This window comes from Anolis sagrei, chromosome 9, assembly GCF_037176765.1.
Source record: "Anolis sagrei isolate rAnoSag1 chromosome 9, rAnoSag1.mat, whole genome shotgun sequence".
NCBI lineage: Eukaryota > Metazoa > Chordata > Lepidosauria > Squamata > Dactyloidae > Anolis > Anolis sagrei.
This window is the reverse complement of record NC_090029.1, coordinates 26982727-27006249: the sequence shown is the minus strand read 5'-3', so window position 1 is coordinate 27006249 and position 23523 is coordinate 26982727. Positions and strand designations below refer to the sequence as shown.

General features: G+C 42.4%; 1 protein-coding gene across 1 annotated transcript; it reads left to right on the top strand.

Annotated features, from left to right (window-relative positions):
* Positions 1-222: 222 nt before the first annotated feature.
* On the top strand, positions 223-23523 carry GALK2 (galactokinase 2). Its single transcript, XM_060755311.2, has 10 exons — positions 223-451; positions 3451-3539; positions 4032-4155; positions 8983-9073; positions 11939-12085; positions 12329-12427; positions 13974-14126; positions 16577-16787; positions 18219-18420; positions 21848-23523. Exons 1-10 carry the CDS (start codon positions 246-248, stop codon positions 22053-22055), a joined length of 1530 nt encoding a protein of 509 aa, XP_060611294.2. The 5' UTR covers positions 223-245; the 3' UTR covers positions 22056-23523.

Genomic DNA, 23523 nt, shown 5'->3' with positions numbered 1-23523 from the left:
CAGATTCCAAGGAATCTTTTTAAAGTGGAGCCAAACTGCATTGGTGTCCCCATAGTCTTTCTGGTGGGTTAAGTCCCCAGGGCTTTGCAAATGGCCTGGGGACTTTGCAATGGAGATGGAAGAGGAGGAAGAAAGACAGGCCTGTTTGTGTAAATGTTGCCACGTCTAGCAGAAGATAGCAACCTGTAGCAGGCGTTTCCTTGAGCTGTTATTCCCTCCCAGAAGGGCGGGGAAACAGAGAGGAAATGCTGCTGCAGCCAAAGGGAAAAAGGCTTCCTCCCTCCCTCCCTGCTGGAGTCTGGCTTCCCCTTTTCAGATCCGGAAAGAAGGCGTTTCTGTGCTTGATTTGCAGCCAGCTGGAAGGGAGCAGGGAAGGCTTGGCTTTGGAGAAGCCAGGCATGGCAGCCCAGGAGCCCCCCATCCACTCCATTCCTCTGGAAGAGGAACCCAGGTGGGTCGGGCTTGGCTCTCCTGGAGCCTCTCCACCCTGGATCCCCCTTCACCTTTAATCCTATAGGACAGTGGTTCCCAACCTTCCTAATGCTGCGACCCCTTAATACAGTTCCCCATGTTGTGGTGACCCCCAACCATAAAATTATTTCCATTGCTACTTTATAACTGTAATTTTGCTACTGTTAGGTCTCATCATATGAATATCTGGTATGCAGGATATATTTTCATTCACTGGACCAAATTTGGTACACATACATGATATGCCCAAATTTGCATACTTTGGGGGGATTGATTTTGTCATTTGGGAGTTGTAGTTGCTGGGATTTATAGTTCACCTACAATCAAAGAGCATTCTGGACTCCACCAATGATGGAATTGAACTAAACTTGGCACACATAACTCCCATGAACAAGAGAAAATAGTGGAAGGGTTTGGGGGGCACTGACCTTGAGTTTTGGAGTTGTAGTTCACCTATATCTAGAGAGCACTGTGGACTCAAACAATGGACTCAAACAAATTGGCACAAATACTCAATATGCCCAAATGTGAACACAATATGGCAAAATGTGAATACTAGTAGAGTTTGGGGAAAATAGACCTTGACATTTGGGAGCTGTCATTGCTGGGATGTATAGTTCACCTACAATCAAAGAATATTCTGAACCTCACCAACGATAGAATTGAGCCAGACTTCCCACACAGAACCCCCATGACCAACAGAAAATACTGTGCTTTCTGATGGTCTTTGGAGACCCCTCTGACACCCCCTCGTGACCCCCCTCGGGGTCCCGACCCTCAGGTTGAGAACCACTGCTGTAGGACTTTTTCAACCCTGGAGCCCAGTTTGAAGCAAAAAATTTTCGTGGAGCATTATGTCATATTATATGGTAATTGTTATTGTTGCATTGTTATTGTCATGGTGATTGTTATTGTTACAATGGCTGGATGGCCATCTGTTAGGGGTGCTTTAATTGTGCTTTTCCTGCATGCAGAAGGGGATTATCCGTGACTGATAGATCTATCTATCTATCTATCTATCTATCTATCTATCTATCTATCTATCTATCTATCTCTGTCTCTATGGGAGCAGGTTGTGGCGCAGTTGGCTAGGAGTCAGCTGCATTAAATGACCTGTGACTGAAAGATCATGAGTTCGAAACCAGCCCAAGTCGGAATAAGCTCCCGACCATTTGTCTAGCTTGCTATTGACCTTTGCAGCCTGAAAGACACATGAATCCATCAAGTAGGAAAGTTAGGTACTGCTTACGCGGGGAGACTAATTTACTACGCCAGAAAAAAATCTCCAGCAGCATGCAAAAGAATGAGGAAGTACTCTATCGGTGTCACAAGTGGGCAGTGAAGCAACAGCTCCCTCCGTGGCCAGGTTTCGAACATACCCTCATGAAGCCGGAAAGTTAAATAGCCTCTGTGTGTCTGTCTACATATGTTGTGTGTCTATGGCATTGAATGTTTGCCATGTATCTGTGCATTGTGATCCGCTCTGAGTCCCCTGCAGGGTGAGAAGGGCAGAATATAAATACTGCAAATAAATAAATAAATCTATGTCTGTCTCTCTATTTATTTATTTACGCTTTTTCTATCCTGCCCATATCAGCCCGAAGGCGTCTCAGGGTGGCGTACAGAGTCGGCACAATTTGATGCCATATATAAAATACATACATTGATAAAAAGCAAAAAGAAACATTACAGTACATTTAAAATCATAAAAACAATGAACAATAAAATATATATCTATCTATCAGGCATGGGCAACTCCCTTCTTCATGCAGGAAAAGCACAATCAAAGCACCCCCAACAGATAGCCATCCAGCCGTTGTAAAAATAACAATGACCATGACCATGACAATAATAATAATAATAATAATAATAATAATAATAATAATAGCAGAAACCCCAAATATTATATTATATTATATTACATTATATTATATTATATTTATTAGGTAAAGATTTCCCCTTTACATCGTTCCATGACATCTGGGGACCCAAATTGGATAAAAGCTGAAGATCACTGATCACTGTGTAAAAAAATTATAGTTGGCCCTCTGTAGCCACAGATTCTCCATGGATTCAACAATCCTTTGAAAGCTACCGTAAGTTGGATGTGGCCCTTGATGAAAATGAGGAACATCCATATCCTAAAACTTGACCTCCAAAGGCCTTATTGGATGCAATTTTCTCAGCACAACTGAATTAACACTCATGTTGATTCAGCATTACTATTTTCCTTTCACCATTAATGTTTGGGATTGTTTGTACCTTCAGTATACCAAAACACACACACACAGAGATATGGAAAAGGAAAGAGAGAGAGAGCGCTGTATGGTCCTAGATATATATTTTCCATTCAGCTGTATTATACTTCTCAGTATCTTGGGACACAGCCAACGTAATGTGAGTAATTCCCTGCCATGTGGCTCCTAAGATTCTCCGTTTCTTGGACAAAGGTCGGGCTTTAACACAGCTGGCAAATCACCAGCAATGATAAGATCTACCAACTGAAAGATTACCAGTTCGAAGCCCCGGGTCGGCGTGAGCTCCCGACTATCAGCCCAGCTTACTGTTTACCTAAGCAGTTCGAAAACAGCTTGAGGTGTAAGTTGAGAAATTAGGTACCGCTGAAACAAGCGGGGGAGGTATTTTACGACAGAAAAAGATCAGAAAATGCCTGGTGACCAAAAGGAAGGAAGAAGTCTTGATGGGATGGAACGACAGCACCCCCATGTGGCTGAATTCAAGCACAATCTCCAAGGCTTCAAAAAGCTGGATGTTGTCACAGAATACATCCTTTCTGTTCTGTCTGACTTTGTCCTTTCTGTCCAATGTTTGCTGTGTATGTGTACTGTGATCTGCCCTGAGCCCCATTGGGGAGATAGGGTGGAATATAAATAAAGTGTTGTTGTTGTTGTTGTTATATTTCACCTCTTCACATGCGTACAGTCATGTAAACCTTAAACATCCCCACCTGCTTTTCAGACTGCTGAAGCTGAAGAAGAAGTTCATCTCTAAATTTAAATCCACTCCCAAGTTTTATGCTCGAGCACCAGGGCGAGTCAACTTAATAGGTAATATGGAGTGATACCACTTCTATAAATCATGAATTCACGTGATTTCCACAATATCAAGAGATGTTGGAATGTGTGGAGATTGAGAGAGGTATAGAGATATTTAACTCATTTGTGTCTTTATGCAAGATTGGTCCAAGATACTTAGCTGTTGTAGGCTGAACAACTTTTGTTTCTGTCCATTTAATGCGGCAGAGGGTCTCTCCATCTCCTTGGCAGAAAGGAAGGGAAGAGTAGTTTAATAAATCAAATTAAATTGTGGATTTCATGACAAATCACCTGTCTGAGCAGAATGGCTAACTTAAAACAGCCTCCACCTAAATGAGTGCTTGGCAAAGTCATTCTGGACCAGTTTTCACTCACCTTCAGTCATCATGGTCTAAAGGGGCACCTGTATTGTGGAATGAATGCACTTTGACACCATTTTAGCTGCTGTGAAAATGACTGATTTCTAAACTGTTCAAAGATCTAACATTCTGTCTTGTTTGTTAGGAGAACATATTGATTACTGTGGGTATGCTGTACTCCCAATGGCCATAGACCAAGATATACTCATTGCAGCCGAACCTCTGAACACTCCTGTCATCCACTTGGCCAATGCAAACGACTTGTATGCGTAAGTCTCTTTATTAATTAATATTAATATTACATGTAGGTTTTATAGACCCTGTATGAACAATTTATCTCCTATAGGTTTTGTTGTTGCCGTTGTTGTCATTATTTGACATCAAGTCAATTGGGGGAGGGGGATGTTACATGATAAATTGCCCTTCTGTACTTGCCCATTGTTGTGTAGCAAGTGGCTCTTAGCCACGTCCCATGCATAGGACTCACAGACAAGAGCAGAAATGAACAGAAGAAATCTTTACTCTTAATATCAGAGATGAAATACAAACTTGCAGTGTTGCATACAAAAAACAAACTGTGCAAGAAACTTACATAAATAATAATAATAATAAACTTTATACCCCACCACCATCTTCACAAAGGGGACTCGTGGCGGCTTACATGAGGCCAAGCCTGGTAGTGCAATTACAGTAACATAGCACAAAAGTATTGTCGAAGGCTTTCATGGCCAGAATCACTGGGTTGTTGTAGTTTTTTTGGGCTATATGGCCATGTTCTAGAGGCATTCTCTCCTGACGTTTCGCCTGCATCTATGGCAAGCATCCTCAGAGGTAGTGAGGTCTGTTGGAACTAGGAAAATGAGTTTATATATCTGTGGAAAGATTAGGGTGGGACAAAGGACTCTTGTCTGCTGGAGCTAGGTGTGAATGTTTCAACTGACCACCTTGATTAGCATTTGATGGCCTGGAAGTGCCTGGCGCAATCCTTTGTTGAGAGGTGATTAGATGTCCCTGATTGTTTCCCTCTGCTGTTTTGCTGTTTTAATTTTAGAATTTTTTAAATACTGGTAGCCAGACTTTGTTCATTTTCATGGTTTTCTCCTTTCTGTTGAAATTATCCACATGCTTGTGGATTTCAATGGCTTCTCTGTGTAGTCTGACATGGTGGTTGTGAGAGTGGTCCAGCATTTCTGTGTTCTCAAATAATATGCTGTGTCCAGGTTGGTTCATCAGGTGTTCTGCTATGGCTGACTTCTCTGGTTGAAGTATTCTGCAGTGCCTTTCGTGTTCCTTGATTCGTGTTTGGGCAATGCTGCTGCGTTTGGTGGTCCCTTCGTAGACTTGTTCACAGCTGCATGGGATACGGTAGACTTGTCCACAGCTTTATATTATATAGTAATATAAAAATATAAAAATAGCTAAAACATTTAAACCTAGATAAAAATTCATTACATAATAACATCAATAAAACATCATAAAACAATAAATCCTCGGCATTTCATTACCAAATCATTATCCAGTCGCGCTGTCCAGCCATTCTGAGATCAGAGTTTATCTGCTACACTGCATTTGGGAAAGCCTGCTCAAATAGCCAGGTTTTTACTTTTTTATGAAATGTTAAGAGGGTGAGGGCCAATCCAATGTACCTGGGGAGGGTATTCCACAGCTGAGGAGCCACTGCTGAGAAGGCCCTGTCTCTCATCCATGCCAGCCGAACCTTTGAAGATGGCAGGACCGAGAGCAGGGCCTCCCCAGAAGATCTTAACTTCCTACAATTACGATTCACAACAGTAGCAAAATTAGAGTTATGAAGTAGCAAGGAAAATAATGTTATGGTTGGGAGTCACCACAACATGAGGAACTGTATTAAGGGGTCACAGCATTAGGAAGGTTGAGAAACACTAATATCTCTACTAATCTACTAACGGTTTAAACGAAAATTGCAGAATTTACTCTGTAGAAAAGCATGAAGTGAAACAATTTACTGTGAATAATTAAGATCAACTTCCAGGGAAGAAGAACTGGAAAAGAAGAGATGAAGATCAAGAGACAAAGTGAAAAGATAGAAGAAGATGCAATTAATAGTCTTTTATTTTGTCATACCGGGTCCCGTGATCTGTTTTCAACAGGTCTGTCATAAATTCGAGCCCTGACACTTTCAGGACAGTGTGAAAGTATCAGGTTTTTTGCAACCTTTGCAAAGTGTTCTTTTTCCCCAGCAACTCCTTTATTTTCCCCAAATAGACTGTCTGTCTCCTTCTTTTGGGAGGCATGTGAGGACACATGCAATGAATGTGTTGGTTTAGAAGCCAACTTTTCTTTCAGTCTTTTGGTTTGAGATATTTGCCACAACAACAAGAAACCCGTCAGTGGTTTGCACACATAAATCATAACATTTTACACCACGGAGCAAGAAGTGATACCATGTAATCATCCCCATGTTGTTTATTGTTTGGGTTTCGAGCTTTGAAAAGACACGCATCGAAGAAACACAATCTCTGTTTATTTTGGGGCGACGAGGAAGCAGCCGATTGCAAGTTTACTTTCTGCGGCAAACAATAACAACTCTCAGCACAAACACTGGTCTCTGTTGAGAGCAACATCTCCTTTTTTGTGGTATTGTTTCTCAATATTCTCTGAGGAAGGCTTAGGAATCCATGGAAAATCTGTCTTGAGCTATGTATAGACCTTCAGCCGTGCCTGAATGTTATTTCCCCACTTTCCAGAATTCTTATTTATATATTTTCTCCATTTGGGTGGGGTTTTTAAAAGGCATTTTGCACCATTTTCGGGATCCTGAACCTGTTTTTGTTGGAAATTCAAGCCTCCTATACTAGCTATTTGTTATGGATATAATTCAGAATACTTGCTGTATTGTGTATGTATGTATTGTATGCAGTTTTCCTTAACTCTATGTTGTGGGACAGCCTGCGGACCATGTAATCAGAACTGGGACTATTCAGGACTCAGACTCCATTTTAGAAACAGTACAGTTTAGATGCCAGTAGAAACAATATGCTTTTAGAAGTAAGCAGAAATGTTTTAGATAACAGTCTCTATTCAACTCTCAGACCAGAGAGATGCTTTATTTAGACTTTGATTACAAGAAAAATATCCTGTGTTATCTGCACAGAGAAACTACTTCTAATTCTGTATGTAACTAGATTGATGTGCAATGTAGCTGTATGCTGAATACATGAAGTTTTGTGAGTAAACCAACTATGTTACTTTTAAAGAAGTCTACTTACAAGGGGCATTCATTAAAGATTTCCCCTGACCCACTTCCTGTGGATGGAGAGTGTGCCACCGTGCCTGGGGCTATAGAACTTAGTGAAAGAAACACGGACGTGACATCTTTTCCCCAGGGGATTGCTTCCTGCCCTCCTTTAGAGAACTGGAACTCCCAAGGATCAAGACACTATAGATAACTCGAAATAGGCTTTATTTTTCACAATGAGTTATCTTTCTCAGGCATAAACTTGATGTTTCAACAGGGGTAAAGGAAATATACGTTACAGTCTCTGAAGTCTTGGTCCAAGGGGTTTTCCATCTGAGAAGCTTTCCAGGTTCCCTCTTTCTCAATGGCTGTGAAAGCCTGAGCATTCACACCCCCAGTCCAATTATCTATATTTGAAGGCACAAAGTTTTCCTCTTGATGCCAAGGGACTGTTTTGAAGGCGCTTAAGATTCCTCAACATTGTCCAGGGTGATCTGAACATCTTAAGAGTACAAACTTAAGAACTGGTGATGAGAGATGACTTGACTGAGGGCTTTAGAGCCAAGCCTTTCTCACGTCCATCTGCTGAGTTGTCTGATGGTAGAATGAAAAGAAAGCACTGCCCTCTTCCCCAGGAAGGGGTGGAGTCAAACAATTGAGCAGGGGGAGCAAATCAACCGGTGCAAAATAACATTGATTGACAGCTATAGGTTACCAAATAATTTAGCAATACATTCACATACAAGTGGGGACAGACATGCCATCACAGAGAGCAATGAAATTTGGCACTTCTCTCCATAGGTGCCACACAGGGACACACACTTCTCCTATCTGTAAACACCTCGCTTGTAGAAGTTGACAGGTTGCTCCAAAAGCTACGTTGTGACTTTGGAATCAGAGTCTCATCATCTGAAAATGCTTGCCCTTCAAAAATAACTTCATTGTTGGAAAGAGGTGGAAGTCCAATGGTGCGGGTTCGGGTGCATAAGGGGGATGAGGTTGAATTTTAAAGTCACAGGAGCATGCTTCCATTTGGACAACATGTGGGTGGTAAACTGTGCAATGTCTTGCAGAAGGCGGACACCTTTTGTGAGCATGCTCGTCTCTTGGTTTTGATAGCCTCCCACAGTTTCCGCAGCAGTGAAGCATTGTATGCCCCAGGGATCATGGCACCCTTTTCTAGGAAATCCATCAATACTACTCTGTGTTGGTCCCAAAATATTGTGAGCATGACCTTGCCTGCCAAGTGTGGGGCACATGCCTTCTTTGGAGGCGGTGATTCATGATGCTTCCATTACATCGACTGGACTTTAGTCTCAGGATCATAGCGATGGACCCAGCTTTCATCCTGTGGGATCAGTCTGTTGAAAAAGTCCTCCTGGTTTCCATGACACATTGTCAATGGAGCCTGAGAACATTCAACTTGTTCTTGCTTCTGGAAAGGCGTGAGCAGCTGGGGAACCCAGCGAGTGGATACCTTGTGCATGTGAAGATGGTCTTGGATTAGTTTTTCCACAGACCCCAAGGACGACAGTTTAGAGGGGGGTTAAAATTCAGCCTACAGCACTTGCTATTCATTGATAGTAATCTCCCATCCAAGTCAAAACCAGGGCTGACCCTGCTTAGCACCCAAAATCAGACAGGATCTGGTTTCTTTAAGATATTGAGGCTTTAAAATACAAATTCACATAGATAAGTTTTAATCAATATTAAGAAAGTAAGCTGGGTGTGAGAAAGAATATTTTGTGGAAAGTATACTATGTTGTTGGAGACTTGTTGTGCTACTCCTTTGTCAGGAGGAGGCAGCAGTAAGCTGTTTTTATGTTTCAGAGCATTAAACTTGTCAATAAAAAACTTCATATGTTTTATTTTTTCCCAGGGATTTTAGCACAAATGTTGATAACATTCAGATTAATCAAACAAAACCATTGTGGCACAACTACTTCTTATGTGGATTCAAAGGAATTGAGGTAAGCATGTTCAGTGTAATTCATTATTGTAAGTTGGATGTTTTAAGATACAGGGTGGATAAGGCAACAATATATGTCAGGTTTCTATATATATATATATATATATATATATATATATATATATATATATAATTTTAGGAACTGTATGTTTTTCCTTTCCTTTCCTTTCAGGCTTTAACAAGTTTCTAAGTTAATGTCTTTCTATTTATTTATTGTGTCAGAAGTGAGTTGAGAAATGTATAGAAAAAACACAGAGTCAAAAGCTTGGCATTATACCAAATTTCCTTTTACCAGAAGCTGGTCACGTGTGTTGCTGTGAGAAGGGCCTCCATTGTGCATGTGGCAGGGCACAGACTGTATTGTAATAAATGGTCTGTGGTTTGCTCTTCTCCACACTTGCATGTCATGGACTCCACTTTGTAGCCCCATTTCTGAAGGTTGGCTCTGCATCTCGTGGTGCCAGAGCGCAGTCTGTTCAGCGCCTTCCAAGTCTCCCAGTCTTATGTGTGCCCAGGAGGGAGTCTCTCATCCGGTACCAGCCAGTGATTGAGGTTCTGGGTTTTAGCCTGCCACTTTTGGACTCTTGCTTGCTGGGGTGTTCCTGAAAGTATCTCTGTAGATCTTAGGAAGCTATTTCTTGATTTAAGGCGTTGGCATCCTGACTGATATCCAAACAAGAGGATGGACAAGAGATGTCAATGCCTTAGTCCTTTCATTACTAGCTACTACTTCCCAGCAGATATCAAATAGTGCAATACCAGCTAAACAGTATAATTTCTCCAGTGATGTAGGGAATAGATATCCTGACATATATATGTTTGAAATACTTTTATATAGTTTCAAGAAAAGAGTAGAATCATGTAGTAGAATGACATTAATAAAATGTAATATAGCATCATTACCAACAGTTTCCTGATCCTATCTTTGTTGTTTTGATTACTATATCACTACTTAAAAATAAAATGTCTATTTTGGGAATGTGAAAAGAAGGGACAAAATTTCTAGGCAGCTATTAGGATTCTCACTTTAACTAGATCAGAAAGTAGGAATATGAAAGAAAATCATATTACAGGAAATCAGACTTCAGGAAAGGAGATTCCAGCTGAACATTAGGAAGAACTTCAAGTGAGAGCTGTTCAGCAGTGGAACTCTCTGCCCTAGAGTGCGGTGGAGGCTCCTTCTTTGGATGGCTATCTGTCGGGGTGCTTTGAATGTGATTTTCCTGTTTCTTAGCAGGAGGTTGGACTGGATGGCCCATGAGGTTTCTTCCAACTCAATGATTCTATGCTTCTATGTTTTACACATTGATAAATTAATATTTTGTAGCAGTAAAAGACCAATTTAATGGGGAAAATATTTGTATTCCAAGATTAACTTATTAAAAGAGTATTCATTTTGTTATTCACATTAATGTTTGGCATTGTTCCAGCTGCTTGAGGGAACAAGAGGGTATCTTTTGAAGGTTAGCACACACTATGTTATTTATCCACCAGCACATTGCTTTAGGGCTGAGGATATGTTTGGCTACTTGGATTATTTTTGTGGTCTTAAGAACCTTCCAAAAATAAAGAAAAAATTGTCCCCAATGCCCCCAGTCCTCTGGGCCATTTTAGAAAGATCTTTTCAAAAATTGGAGGTAAGCTGTGTCTCTCTATGTCTCGGTTCAAGGATGATGGCAGACTTCAACTCTGGCAGTGGCCCAACACATTTTGGTGCCTCGGATGTTAACTCTGTTTCTGGGTATATTTGACCTTCTGATTCCAAAAATGGCTCCCGATAGAGATCCTATCATCTCTAGTTTTTGAGATGCAGAACATTTGCCATCTGTTTGCTCATAGAATACTATGGTAACTATATATATGAAACTAATACTGATGTGGTCTATCCAATGCATTTTTCTGAACCAGTATCCCAAAGAACCGCAGGAACAGGCCTAAAAACCAAGACACCATATATATATACACACACACACACATACATACATACATACATACATATAGGGTTATTGAGCCGTGGTGGCTCAGTGGGTTTAACTCTTGTGCTGCTAAACTGCTGATCTGAAGGTTGGCAGTTTGAATCCACGAGACAGGTGAGCTCCCATCTGTCAGCTCAAGCTCTTGCCAAGCTAGCAATTTGAAAACACACAAATGTGAGTAGATAATTAGGCACCGCTTTGGTGGGAAAATGCAAAGAGACGCTCCAAACAATCTTGCCTGCTGCACAACCAGAAGATGACAAGACAGGCTCCTTGGCTGGAAAATGGGGAAATCATCTCCCTACAGCCAGAGATGAGCACTGTCTCCAGAAACCGGAAATGAAAGGAGAAGCCTCTGCCTTTGTTTGCGTTTGTGTGTCTCATTGTATATGATTGTAAAGGCATTAAATGTTTGCTTATGTATATAAATGTTATAATCCGCTCTGAGTCCCCTAGGGAAAAAGGGCAGAAGATAAATTTATTTATTTATTTATTTACGACATTTATATGCCGCCCTTCTCACCCCGAAGGGGACTCAGAGCGGCTTACAAGGTATATATATATACAATAGATTATTAACATAGTACAATATCAGTTTTAAATATTGCTATATTGCACTATATCAATTATACTGTAATATTATTAGTAATATTACATGTAATATAAATACATAATTATAATATCATATTATTATTACTAGTATTATATTGCATTACATTACAATAAATAAATAAAGTGTATTATTATCTTAATCAGTGGTTCTTGAAACTGGCTTTCAAGCATTACGCTTTCTGAAGGCGCAGAACACAAGCATCATGGGTCAACACTAGTCTATTGTGTTGCTGTGAGATCTGATAATATCTTTGATGCTGTTTTTCTGTGGTTTCTAGGATCATTTCGGTCTCGACAGCCCAAGTGGAATGAACTGCCTTATAGAGGGCACGATTCCCCCAAGTTCTGGCCTTTCCAGCTCCAGTGCTTTGGTTTGCTGTGCGGGACTTGTGACTCTCATGGCAAATGGGAAGACTCTTCCAAAGGTACTAAAATAATAACAACCTAGTCCTGATAGTAATGCTGGGAGGGTATTAACTTGGGAAGGATTTTCTTTGTCAAGAACTACGCTGTCTCCTCTGCCTGTTCCAAAGATTAAGAACCACAGTATATAGAAAACTCCAAAACTGTTTCGTCTTTGCAAGCAAAGAAATCCTGGCACGTATCAGAGGAAAACAGAGAAAGAGGCCCAAGTCTTTCTTTGTCTGCTGAATTCTGTGTTTCCTTAGGTGGAATTGGCTGAACTTTGCAGCAAGAGTGAACGCTATATTGGCACACAAGGAGGAGGCATGGACCAATCCATCTGTTTCCTTGCAGAGAAAGGAATGGTACGTACCACTCCCATTATCTCAAGCTGATATAGTTAACTGGAGGTAACAAGACCACAATGTTGTTGTTACTGTTGTGTGGTATTGGCTTGGTATGATGTGCAGATTAGATGATCTGGTGCCATCGGATCACTTCATGTGCCTCTATAGCCCACAAACTGGTCATAATAATAATAACAACAACTCCTTCTACCCAAATAGTGATGTCAGCAGATTTTACCTGCCAAGAAAATCAGGAGGCAGAGCTTAATAATAATAAATAAATAAATAAATAAATAAATAAATTGTATTTAATACCCTGCCACCATCTCCCCAATGGGGACTCAGGGCGGCTTACATAAGACCAAACCCAACAGCATATTACAATAAAGTAAAAGCAAAACACAATAACAACACAGTAAAATACATACAACATATGAGTACAAAGATGATAAAGCAAAATCATACACAATAATTATTACTATTACTATTTTTTTATTTTACTGACACAAAAGCACAGTATGTCACAGCAAGTGAGATCTGTATGTTGGATTTCGTATTTAAAAATCGCAAGTCGAACACTTTCCAAGCATCTAGGACTGTGTGATGTATTTTCGAATTATGCGCACAGATCCAAGTCAGGTGGCATTTTGCAGTTGACAAATAGTGATTTTGTCGTTGTTTATTGTTTCCAAATGCCGGGTGAGATCTTTTGGCACAGCATCCGGTGCGCCAATGACCGCTGGGACCACCTGTACTGGTTTCTGCCAGAGTCTTTGCAGTTCGATTTTGAAGTCTTGATAGTGGCTGAGTTTTTCCTGTTGTTTTTCCTCAATGCGACTGTCACCTGGTATGGCAACATCAATAATCCAGCCTTTTTTCTTTTCCATAACCATGATGTCTGGCGTGTTGTGTTTCAAAACTTGGTCAGTGTGGATTCGGAAGTCCCACAGTATTTTTGCATGTTCATTTTCCACGATCTTTGCAGCTTTATGATCCCACCAGTTCTTTACTGCTGGCAGGTGTTACTTTGACATAAGTTCCAGTGAATCATCTGGGCCACAGAGTTGTGTCTTTGTTTGTAGTCCGTCTGTGCGATTTTCTTGCAACAGCTGAGGAGATGGTCCATGGTTTCATCAGCTTCCTTGCAGTCTGCATTTTGGGTCATCCACTGATTTTTCGATCCTGGCCTTAATGGCCTTTGTTGTGATGGCTTGCTCCTGGGCTGCAAGAATCAGGCCTTCTTCTGTCTCCTTCTTCAGGGTTCCATTGGTGAGGCATAACCAAGTCTTCTCCCTGTCAAGTTTTCTTTCCATTATTACTATTACTACTACGACTACTATTATTTTTATTTATGCCTTACAGAGACTCAAAGTGGCTTACAATAAAACAAATTCAGTTTTAATAGGTTTTTCTCACTGTTGCATGCCAGTTTTTTCTTAGTCAACATCAGTTCCTAAGACAAAGAGACAAGATGTCCGAAGTAAATGGTGTTTGATTAATTGCTCTTAAATATAGAGCTGGTTACCAGTTGAAATTACTCTTGACCGTATGTTTTTCTTTCTAGGCCAAGCTGATAGAGTTCAATCCTCTGAGGGCAACTGATGTGAAGCTTCCAGAGGGAGTTGCTTTTGTTATCGCAAACAGTTGTGTGGAAATGAACAAGGCAGCAACTTCTCATTTCAATATTAGGGTGATGGAGTGTCGTCTGGCCACAAAGGTACTGTATGGCTTTCATCAACGTCTGATACAGTGGTTCTCAATCTTTTTTTGACCAGGGACCACTCTCCAACATTAGTACCAAAAGGGTCATAAATCAGTTTTTGGTCAACTTGAGATTCAGCTTGGGGTGCTGATTCAGAAAATTGCATTGGATACACCACATCAGCTCTAGTTTCTGATACAGAACATATGCCATGGTAGTCCACGGCCCACAGGTTAAGAATGACTGGTCTAATGAAACCATCACCCAAATATGTGCTGGCTTGTAACCCCTTCCACTCTACCAGTTGTTGCCTTATTTTAACACCAGGTCAGGTGCTGCCTCAAAAGCATGTTTCTCTCATCTGGGTCTGGACTCCGGCCATTTGCCCATGATGGATGGGACCTAAGCCTTGGAAGTCCCAGCCATTGACTCTGATGGGTAAGGCTCATGGAAGTACAACATCTGCAACATCTAGAAAGCCCACATAAGTTTTATTTTTATCTCTCCTCCTCCAAATTCAGTGCCCAAACACAAATCAAGGAACATGAAAGTCACTGCAGACTAATTCAATCAGAGAAGTCATTCATAGCAGAGCACATGATGTTATTTGAGAACACAGAAATGCTGGACCTCTCTGACAACCACCATGTCAGACTAACAGAGAAGCCATTGAAATCCACAAGCATGTGGACAATTTCAACAGAAAGGAGGAAACCATAAAAATGAACAAAATCTGTCTACCAGTATTAAAAAACTCTAAAATTAGAACAGTAAAGAAAGAGGAACACTCAAAAAACAAGGCAATTCCAGACAGGAAACAATCAGGGCTAGCTAACACCTCCCAACAAAGGATTCCCCCAGGCAGGAAGCAGCCAGGTTTTGAAGCTGCAAGGCCATTCAATGCTAATCAAGGCGGCTAATTGCAACATTCATACTTACCTCAAACAGACAATAGTTCTTTCTCCCATGCTGGACATTATTTCACAGTTCTATACACCCCACTTGCCTAGTTTCCAACAGACCTCACAACCTCAGAGGATGCCTGCCATAGATGTGGGTGAGACGTTAGAAGATAATGTTTCTGAAACATGGCCATACCGCCCAGAAAACTCACAGCAACCTAGTGATTCTGACCATGAAAGCCTTCAACAACACATCCTCCATGTTTTGTTGGTAATAGAAATGTGATATCTTATATGCCCATTCTGTTAGCCAACTTTCTCTTCTTCCTCTATTGCCTGCCCCCCTTTTTTCTTTTTTCTTTTTGCAAAAGAGGAGATTGTCTTAAGCAGAACACACAAATTCATCATTTTGACAAACTGTGGGATATGAAGTAAATGAAATCCAAATTTGTCCCTCCGCTATGAAAAAGCATCACTGAAGCCATGTGGAAATTATAATTCTAAATATTACCTGAGTAGGTCTTATAGCAGGCCACTACTCTATTTAGCTTACAGATGGGAATTGTCTCAAAATGTATACAAGAAAGGTTTTTTGCACAATTTTTGCAAGATTTCACAGTATAATATAACTGGGGAGTTTACCTTTTCCAAAGTTAAGTTGTTTCATGTTGATGTCAAGTAGCATATGGTCAAGCATATGTCAAGTCTCCGTAGGGAGACCAAGGTGCTTGTCTATAAAGCTATTGTCCTCCCAACCCTGCTCTATGCCTGTGAGACGTGGACTGTCTACAGACGTCACATGCAGCTCCTGGAACGTTTCCATCAGCGCTGCCTCCGGAAAATCCTGCAAATCTCCTGGGAAGACAAGCGGACAAACGTCAGTGTGCTGGAAGAAGCAAAGACCACCAGCATTGAAGCGATGGTCCTCCAACATCAACTCCGCTGGGCCGGCCACGTTGTCCGGATGCCTGACCACTGTCTCCCAAAGCACTTGCTCTACTCCGAACTTAAGAACGGAAAACGGAACGTTGGTGGACAGGAAAAGAGATTTAAAGATGGGCTCAAAGCCAACCTTAAAAACTCTGGCATAGACACTGAGAACTGGGAAGCCCTGGCCCTTGAGCGCTCCAGCTGGAGGACAGCTGTGACCAGTAGTGCTGCAGAATTTGAGGAGGCACGAGTGGAGGGTGAAAGAGAGAAACGTGCCAGGAGGAAGGCGCGTCAAGCCAACCCCTACCGCGACCACCTTCCACCTGGAAACCAATGCCCTCACTGCGGAAGAAGATGCAGAGCAAGAATAGGGCTCCACAGCCACATACGGACCCACAAGGAAATCCATAATGGAAGACCATCTTACTCGTCCAACGAGGGATCGCCTAAGGAAGTAAAGTAAAGTAAGTAAGTAAGCAAGTAGCATATGCACAAAAAAACCCCAACCCTTTGTATCCTTAATGCTCTCTGAGCTCTTTTATTGGAAAGTAGCTTTGAGGTTTCCTTGGTTTAATGAAACACATGGCTTTGACTTCACATCCAAAAATGTGTACACATTGGTTATCGTTGCAGCTTCTAGCAAAATCCAGAGGCCTAGACTGGAAGGCAATGCAAAAGCTCCAGGACGTACAGATCAAACTCAAACGGAGCTTAGAGGAAATGCTGGATGTGGTTGAGGAGGTGCTTCACCCTGAGCCTTACAGCATCGAGGAAATTGGAGAAAACCTGGGAATTAGCCCCAAAGAGCTTCGCAGTGAGATCCTCAGCCAGAACACCCAAGACGGTAAGCAAACACTGAATGGTTACTGGTGGAATAGTTCCGTTTATTAAAACTGGAAGTAGGTTCAGAAGAAGGAGGCATATCTCTTAAAAAAAGCCTCATGCCACAATGCTAATAGCTCTTATAATAATATACACTTAATAAACTTTATTTATATCCCGCCACCATCTCCCCCAATGGGGACTCGGGGCGGCTTACATGAGGCCAAGCCCAAACAACATATTACAGAGAAATAAAACCAAAAACATAAGCAACAAGCAACAACAACATAAATACATAAAAACATATGAATACATCTATATAAATAAAAACGTAATGTTCGTTTGTAGATCTGCACCAAACTTGGCACGAATATGCAATATGCCCAAATATAAACATAGATGGAGTTTGGGGGAAATAGACCTTGACATTTGGGAGTTGTAGTTACTGGGATTTATAGTTCATCTTCAATCAAGGAGCATTCTGAACCCCACCAACGACAGAATTGGGGCAAACTTCCCACACAGAACCCCATGACCAACAGAAAATACTGTGTTTTCTGGTGGTCTTTGGCGACCCTTCTGACACCCCCTCGCGACCCCTCCCCAGGGGTCCCAAATTCCAGGTTGAGAAATGCTGCCTTAAGGCCATCCAGTCCAATTCCCCTCACCAGAGCAAGAAAACCTCCTGACAAAGAGCCATCTAGCCATATATATAGTTAAATATATATGATTCACACACACACACACACGTTTATGACAGATATAGTACCATAGATTTGAAAGGGACCCCTAAAGAAGGACAATGATATGTTGTATGTTCCAGAGTAGGCAAACCAGACACTCTCCACATCAACACTGGCAAAGAAACAGCAAGAAATACCGTTTATCCACAAGCATCAAGGCATTACATATATTAGAAACCAACAGTTTCTCATTACTTTATTCCAGATCACCAGATTGGGCCACAGCAACGCCTGGCAGGGGACCGCTAGTAAATAAATAAATAAATGTACACAGTAGTCAGTGCTCTTTAGTTTTTATCCAGTTTGGGTCCCCAGATGCTAACTTTTGATCACTTTTGATTACCATCATGCAGACTGGGGATAATGGGAACTGCACTTGTGATTCTGAGGTTCGAGGAAACTTAAAGGCATTTTAAAGCCTGGCATCCTATTCACAAGCTTTGTCTCGAAACCTAAACCCCAGTCTCCTGACTAAACAGGACAAATTGCAGCCTTCCAGATGTGACTGTATCACAACTCCCATCAGTTCTAGTCATGGTATCTAATGAGGAGGAAGACAGGTTGTACTCCAGTGTTTGGAAGACACAGTGGGCTGAATTTGGCTCGCAGGCCTTGAGTTTGACACTTGTGCTTGAGAAGCTACACCGTCGCATTTGATAGTACTAAGTGTCCTCCCACACTTTGTCTTCTTCTCCTCTTTTCAAATCCAGTGGCCACTTTTAAGTTGTACCAGCGTGCAAAGCATGTGTACAGTGAAGCTGCCCGAGTGCTGGAGTTCAAAAAGACCTGTATGGAGGCACCTGATGATGCTGTCCGGTTGTTGGGAGATGCAATGAACAAAAGTCACTCCAGCTGCAGAGACTTGTACGAGTGCAGCTGCCCCGAACTGGACCGGCTGGTGGACGTCTGCCTGTAAGTTTGCAAAGCTGCAGCAAAAGAAATCGGTTTGGGTTGGGTTGCAGACAGGCCTGTAGCGAGGGGGGGGGGGGGGGGTTAGGGGTTCAACCCCCCCCCCCGAAATGTTTCAGATTTTAAAAAAAACCTGGTTTACTCATGAATTTTAACTGGTTAACCAAATCCCCATGCTAAGTCTATGAGATAATAATAATAATAATAATAATAATAATAATAATACTTTATTTATACCCCGCTACCATCTCCCCAGGGGACTCGGTGCGGCTTACATGAGGCTGATCCCAAAAGAACAATACAAGTAATTAAAATAAAAAATAAAAAACATCAAATAAAAACATAGACAATAAAATACACAACATTATCAATAAGACAACACACAATTAAAAACAGTAGGAAGGCCAAATGTAAAATTAAAATTGGAAGTGATGCTGGGACATGAACGAGAAGGTGATACTGGTGTTTATGGAAGGGCATACGAGCAGACCTAAAGAAATGTAAAGTGCTTTGGAGGACAAAGTTCTATGGGATCATTATTCCGGGAAGGCGCACTGGAACAACCATGTTTTCAAGCTCCTCCTGAAGACTGCCAGAGTTGGGGCCTGTCTGATGTCTTTAGGGAGTGAGTTCCAGAGTTGAGGGGCCACCACTGAAAAGGCCCTCTCTCTCGTCCCCACCAATCGTGCCTGCGAAGGAGGTAGGATCGAGAGCAGGGCCTCTCCGGATGATCGAAGGGATCGCGTGGGTTCGTATATGGAGATGCAGTCACGCAGGTAGGCAGGTCCCAAACCGTTCAGGGCTTTGTAGGTAAGAACCTGCACCTTGAATTGGGTCTGGTAGATGAATGGCAGCCAGTGGAGCTCCTTGAACAGGAGGGTTGACCACTCGCTGTAAGGAGCCCCAGTTAACAACCTGCCGCCTGTTGAATCATCTGGAATTTCTGGGCCATTTTCAAGGACAGCCCCATGTAGAGTGCATTGCAGTAGTCCAGTCTAGAGGTGACTGAGGCGTGGACCACCTTGGCCAGATCTGCCTTCCCGAGGTACGGTCGCAGTTGGCAAAAAATTAAGAGTCCCTCCAGAACTGCAAGCACTATCTCAGGCAAATATTGACAATTTATTCACAGCAATAGCAGATGTAGCGAAGCAACCAAGTTGGAGGGGTGTGTGTGTGGAATGCTCTCATTAAGGAGGCCAGACTTGGTGGAGGTGGTTGACAGGGGTGGAGCTGCAGGCTATTGAAGGCTGCTCTGCCCCCTGCTCTGCTCTTTGCTTCCACGTGAGCTAGGAGGCAGGTTTCAACCCCCCCCCCGCGAAATTTTCAACCCCCCCCCCCAAAATTTCAACCCCTCCCGAAATTTTTTTCTGGCTATGGCCCTGGTTGCAGAGGGGTTGTAAAGCCTTCCATTCTGTTAGTCTTCAAATGGGGGAAAATGTGATCTTATTTCAAGTGAAGATTGCATCATTTCTTAATGGGAATACAGAATTCAGTAGAACTGCGAGGGATGTGATTGCCTCAGAAATTTCAACAGAAAAGGAGGAAACCATCAAAATGAACAAAATCTGACTACCAGTAATTTAAAAAAACTCTAAAATCAGGACAGTAAATAAAGAACAATATTAAAAAAAACAGGGGAATTCCAGACATGAATCAATTAGGGCCAGCTAATCAATTAGGGCAACATAACTTCCTTTTTTCAAAACTTAATAAAACCCATTGTATGAATCAGAATTTAAAAAAAAATTATAATGTAGGCGGATACCTAAAGTTTTGTTTTATGTAGTTTTGAAGATCAAATTAGGTAGGTGACGTCTCTCATTCTCCATACACTGAGTAAACCGATTTCTGGCATTTTTTGTGACTCTTGCCAGCATAGCAGGCGTTATGTTGGCAATTTCTTCCTGGATGTTGGTCTTCAAATCTTGTAGGGTTCTTGGACGGATCACATAAACACAGGATTTCAAAAAAACCCATAGAAAAAAATCACAAGGGGCCAAATCTGGAGAGCGGGCTGGCCACTCCAAATCCGCTCGAAAAGTAGGCCTCAATGGGAAAAGCACGCTCCTCACTGTTCCAACGCATGATGGTGACTAAACTGTGTCAGGACAAAACTTTATACTCCCGCCTCGCGTACGAGACCACCAGCGCTCCGCTACGTCTTCAACCAACTGAATGGTGCGCATTTTAAAAAAGGAAGTTATGCTGCCTCACCTTGTACCTCCCAGCAAGGGCAGGAAGCAGCCAGGATTTGAAGCTGCAAGGCCATTCATAGAATCATAGAATCAAAGAGTTGGAAGAGACCTCATGGGCCATCCAGTCCAACCCCATTCTGCCAAGAAGCAGGAATATTGGATTCAAAGCACCCCTGACAGATGGCCATCCAGCCTCTGTTTAAAAGCTTCCAAAGAAGGAGCCTCCACCACAATCTGGGGCAGAGAGTTCCACTGCTGAATGGCTCTCATAGTCAGGAAGTTCTTCCTCATGTTCAGATGGAATCTCCTTTCTTGTAGTTCAATGTTAATCAAGGTGGCCAACTGCAACATCCACACTTGCCTCATGCAGACAAGAGTTCTTTCTCCCACCCTGGTCATTCCACAGATATATAAACGCCACTTGTCTAGTTTCCAACACACTTCATAACCTCTTAGGATTCCTGCCATAGATGTGGGCAAAATGTCAGGAGAAAATGCTTCTGGAATATGGCCATACAGCCCGGAAAACACAGCAGCCTCTGAAATTCTTTGCCCTCTTCCAAATAGGTCCTGGATACTAGGAAAGAGAAACTAGAGATCGATTTGCTGACCTTTTCCATGCAAAGCTGGAAATGGTGATCCTTTCAGAAATAAAGTACTTGATTAGTAAATTATATTTGGCTTGTTCAGCAGAGAAGAGAAGAAAAGGCTGAGAGCAGACATGATGAGGGCCATGTGTAAATATGTGAGGGGAAGTCTTAGGGAGGAGGGAGCAAGCTTGTTTTCAGTGGCTTAAAACTACAAGAAAGGAGATTCCACCTAAACATTCGGAGGAACTTCCTGACAGTGAGAGCTGTTCAGCAGTGGAACTCTCTGCCCCGGAGTGTGGTGGAGGCTCCTTCTTTGGAGGCTTAAAGTAGATACTGGGTGGCCATCTGTCGAGTGTGCTTTGAATGTGATTTTCCTGCTTCTTAGCAGAATGGGGTTGAACTGGATGGCCCACGAGGTCTCTTCCAACTCTAGGAATCCATGATTGCATGAAATGTGAAGCTGCTCTTTGCATTGCTTTGGGAGCTTGATCAAAAGCCATTCAGGGTTGGGTCAAACCTCCTCTTTTTCTCCATTACCAATCCCAAAATTTAAATTTTTGATATGCCCAATATCCTCTGGCAGGCATGTTGCAAGCAACTTTGATTTGTGGTTTCAAAGCTGTCCCCTTGTTCTGGTTCTTCTAGGCAATCTGGAGCAGTTGGATCGCGCCTCACTGGGGCAGGATGGGGTGGCTGCACCGTGTCAATGGTTCCTGTGGACAAACTGGAGACATTCCTCACAAACGTGAAAGAGGCTTACTATACCGAGAGGAAGCCGGGATTAGTCATGGAGGAAAGCACCTTGTTTGCCACCAACCCTGGTGGTGGAGCTATGGTTTTTCTTGAGGCCTAAAGGATGACTAACCCAAAAAATAGTTGGGGACGCTGTGAAGTTGACAGAGTCCTGGCAATACTGTTTTTGAAAAACTGTTTTAACCTCTTTATACCAATCACTGTGATAATCCTTTTTTAAAATAAATAAATAAATAAATAAAGAACATTACTTATTTAGGCAATCCCTCATAGCCCGAGGATGATGGTCCTCCAAGTGATACCAATTCTATGGCGGTTTGTGGCTTCATTGACAGCTGGGCTGGCTCTGTTGAGATATCCCTCTGCACCGACTCTTCTGGAGTCACGGGGGTAGAGTGGACAGCGACCGACACATTTATATCCCACTGGTGACCTTCTGCAGTTGGGTGTTTTGCTATGATAGTCACCTCCGATTTCTTTGGTGGAAGACTCTTTGAGGTGCTTTTAACTTGTCCTGAAGCAGAAAGTACTATGAGGGATATGGCTATACTGGAAGTGAGTGGTTCTATTGGTGGTTGGGCTGGCATTGTTGGAGTATTTACAAGTGCGTTCAATTTATTTTCTGCGGTGGGTCCATAGGTGTCTGTGGAGCCCTATTCTTGACCGCATGTTTTCCCGCAGTGAGGGCATCGTTTTCCAGGTGGAGGTGGTCCCAGTCAGGGTTGGCTTGACGCACCTTCCTCTTGGCACGTTTCTCCCTTTCACCCTCCATTCGTGCCTCTTCAAATTCTACAGCACTGCTGGTCACAGCTGACCTCCAGTGAGTTGCCATGACGCACCTTCCTCTTGGCGCATTTCTCCCTCAACCACTTATGCTGCTATACAAGTAAATGATGGCTGTGCTGGTACGGATGTACCAGGAGCTCCAACTTTATTTTCTTTCTGTTATCTGTTTTGCAGTCATAGGACAGGCCTCCTGTCCATCATAGTTAAGCTTTGGTTCCGCCCCTTGTTCTGGGCTCTGGGAGGGAAAGGAGCCATTTTTGGGCAGTCTCACACAAGGTAGCTAAGCTATAGGACGTAGACTAGCTCGTCCTGTAGAAAAGCTTCCTTTCTCAATAACCATCCAGGGGAAAAAAAGGAGCATCCAGAGGAAAATAACATCCAGGGATACAGAAGCAGAAATTCCAGGAGAAAGGTCCGAAAAGCTCTGGCTGAGAGCTCTCAGCCTCACAGCATCAGAGGGAACAGCCCTGAAGTTTCTAAGAATTCTCGAAGGGAGAACAGCATTACAGATCCACGGAACTCCAGCTGAAATATCTTCAAGCCTCGGCTGGTAGGTCTACTCGATACCCAGATGCATTTGGAAGCAGTAGTAGGACCCACACCGATGAGGCATAGATAGAAAGCAGCCTGGGAGAGGTTAAAAGGGGTTTTTCCTACAGAGAAAGTTTGGTTAATCAAAGTCAGGTGCCAGTCCATTGAGGACTAGACTAAGAAAGCCTTGAAGTGTTGTTTGAACCATTGAAGATTTGTTGTTTGTTCCATAATAAAGACTTTGCTGCATA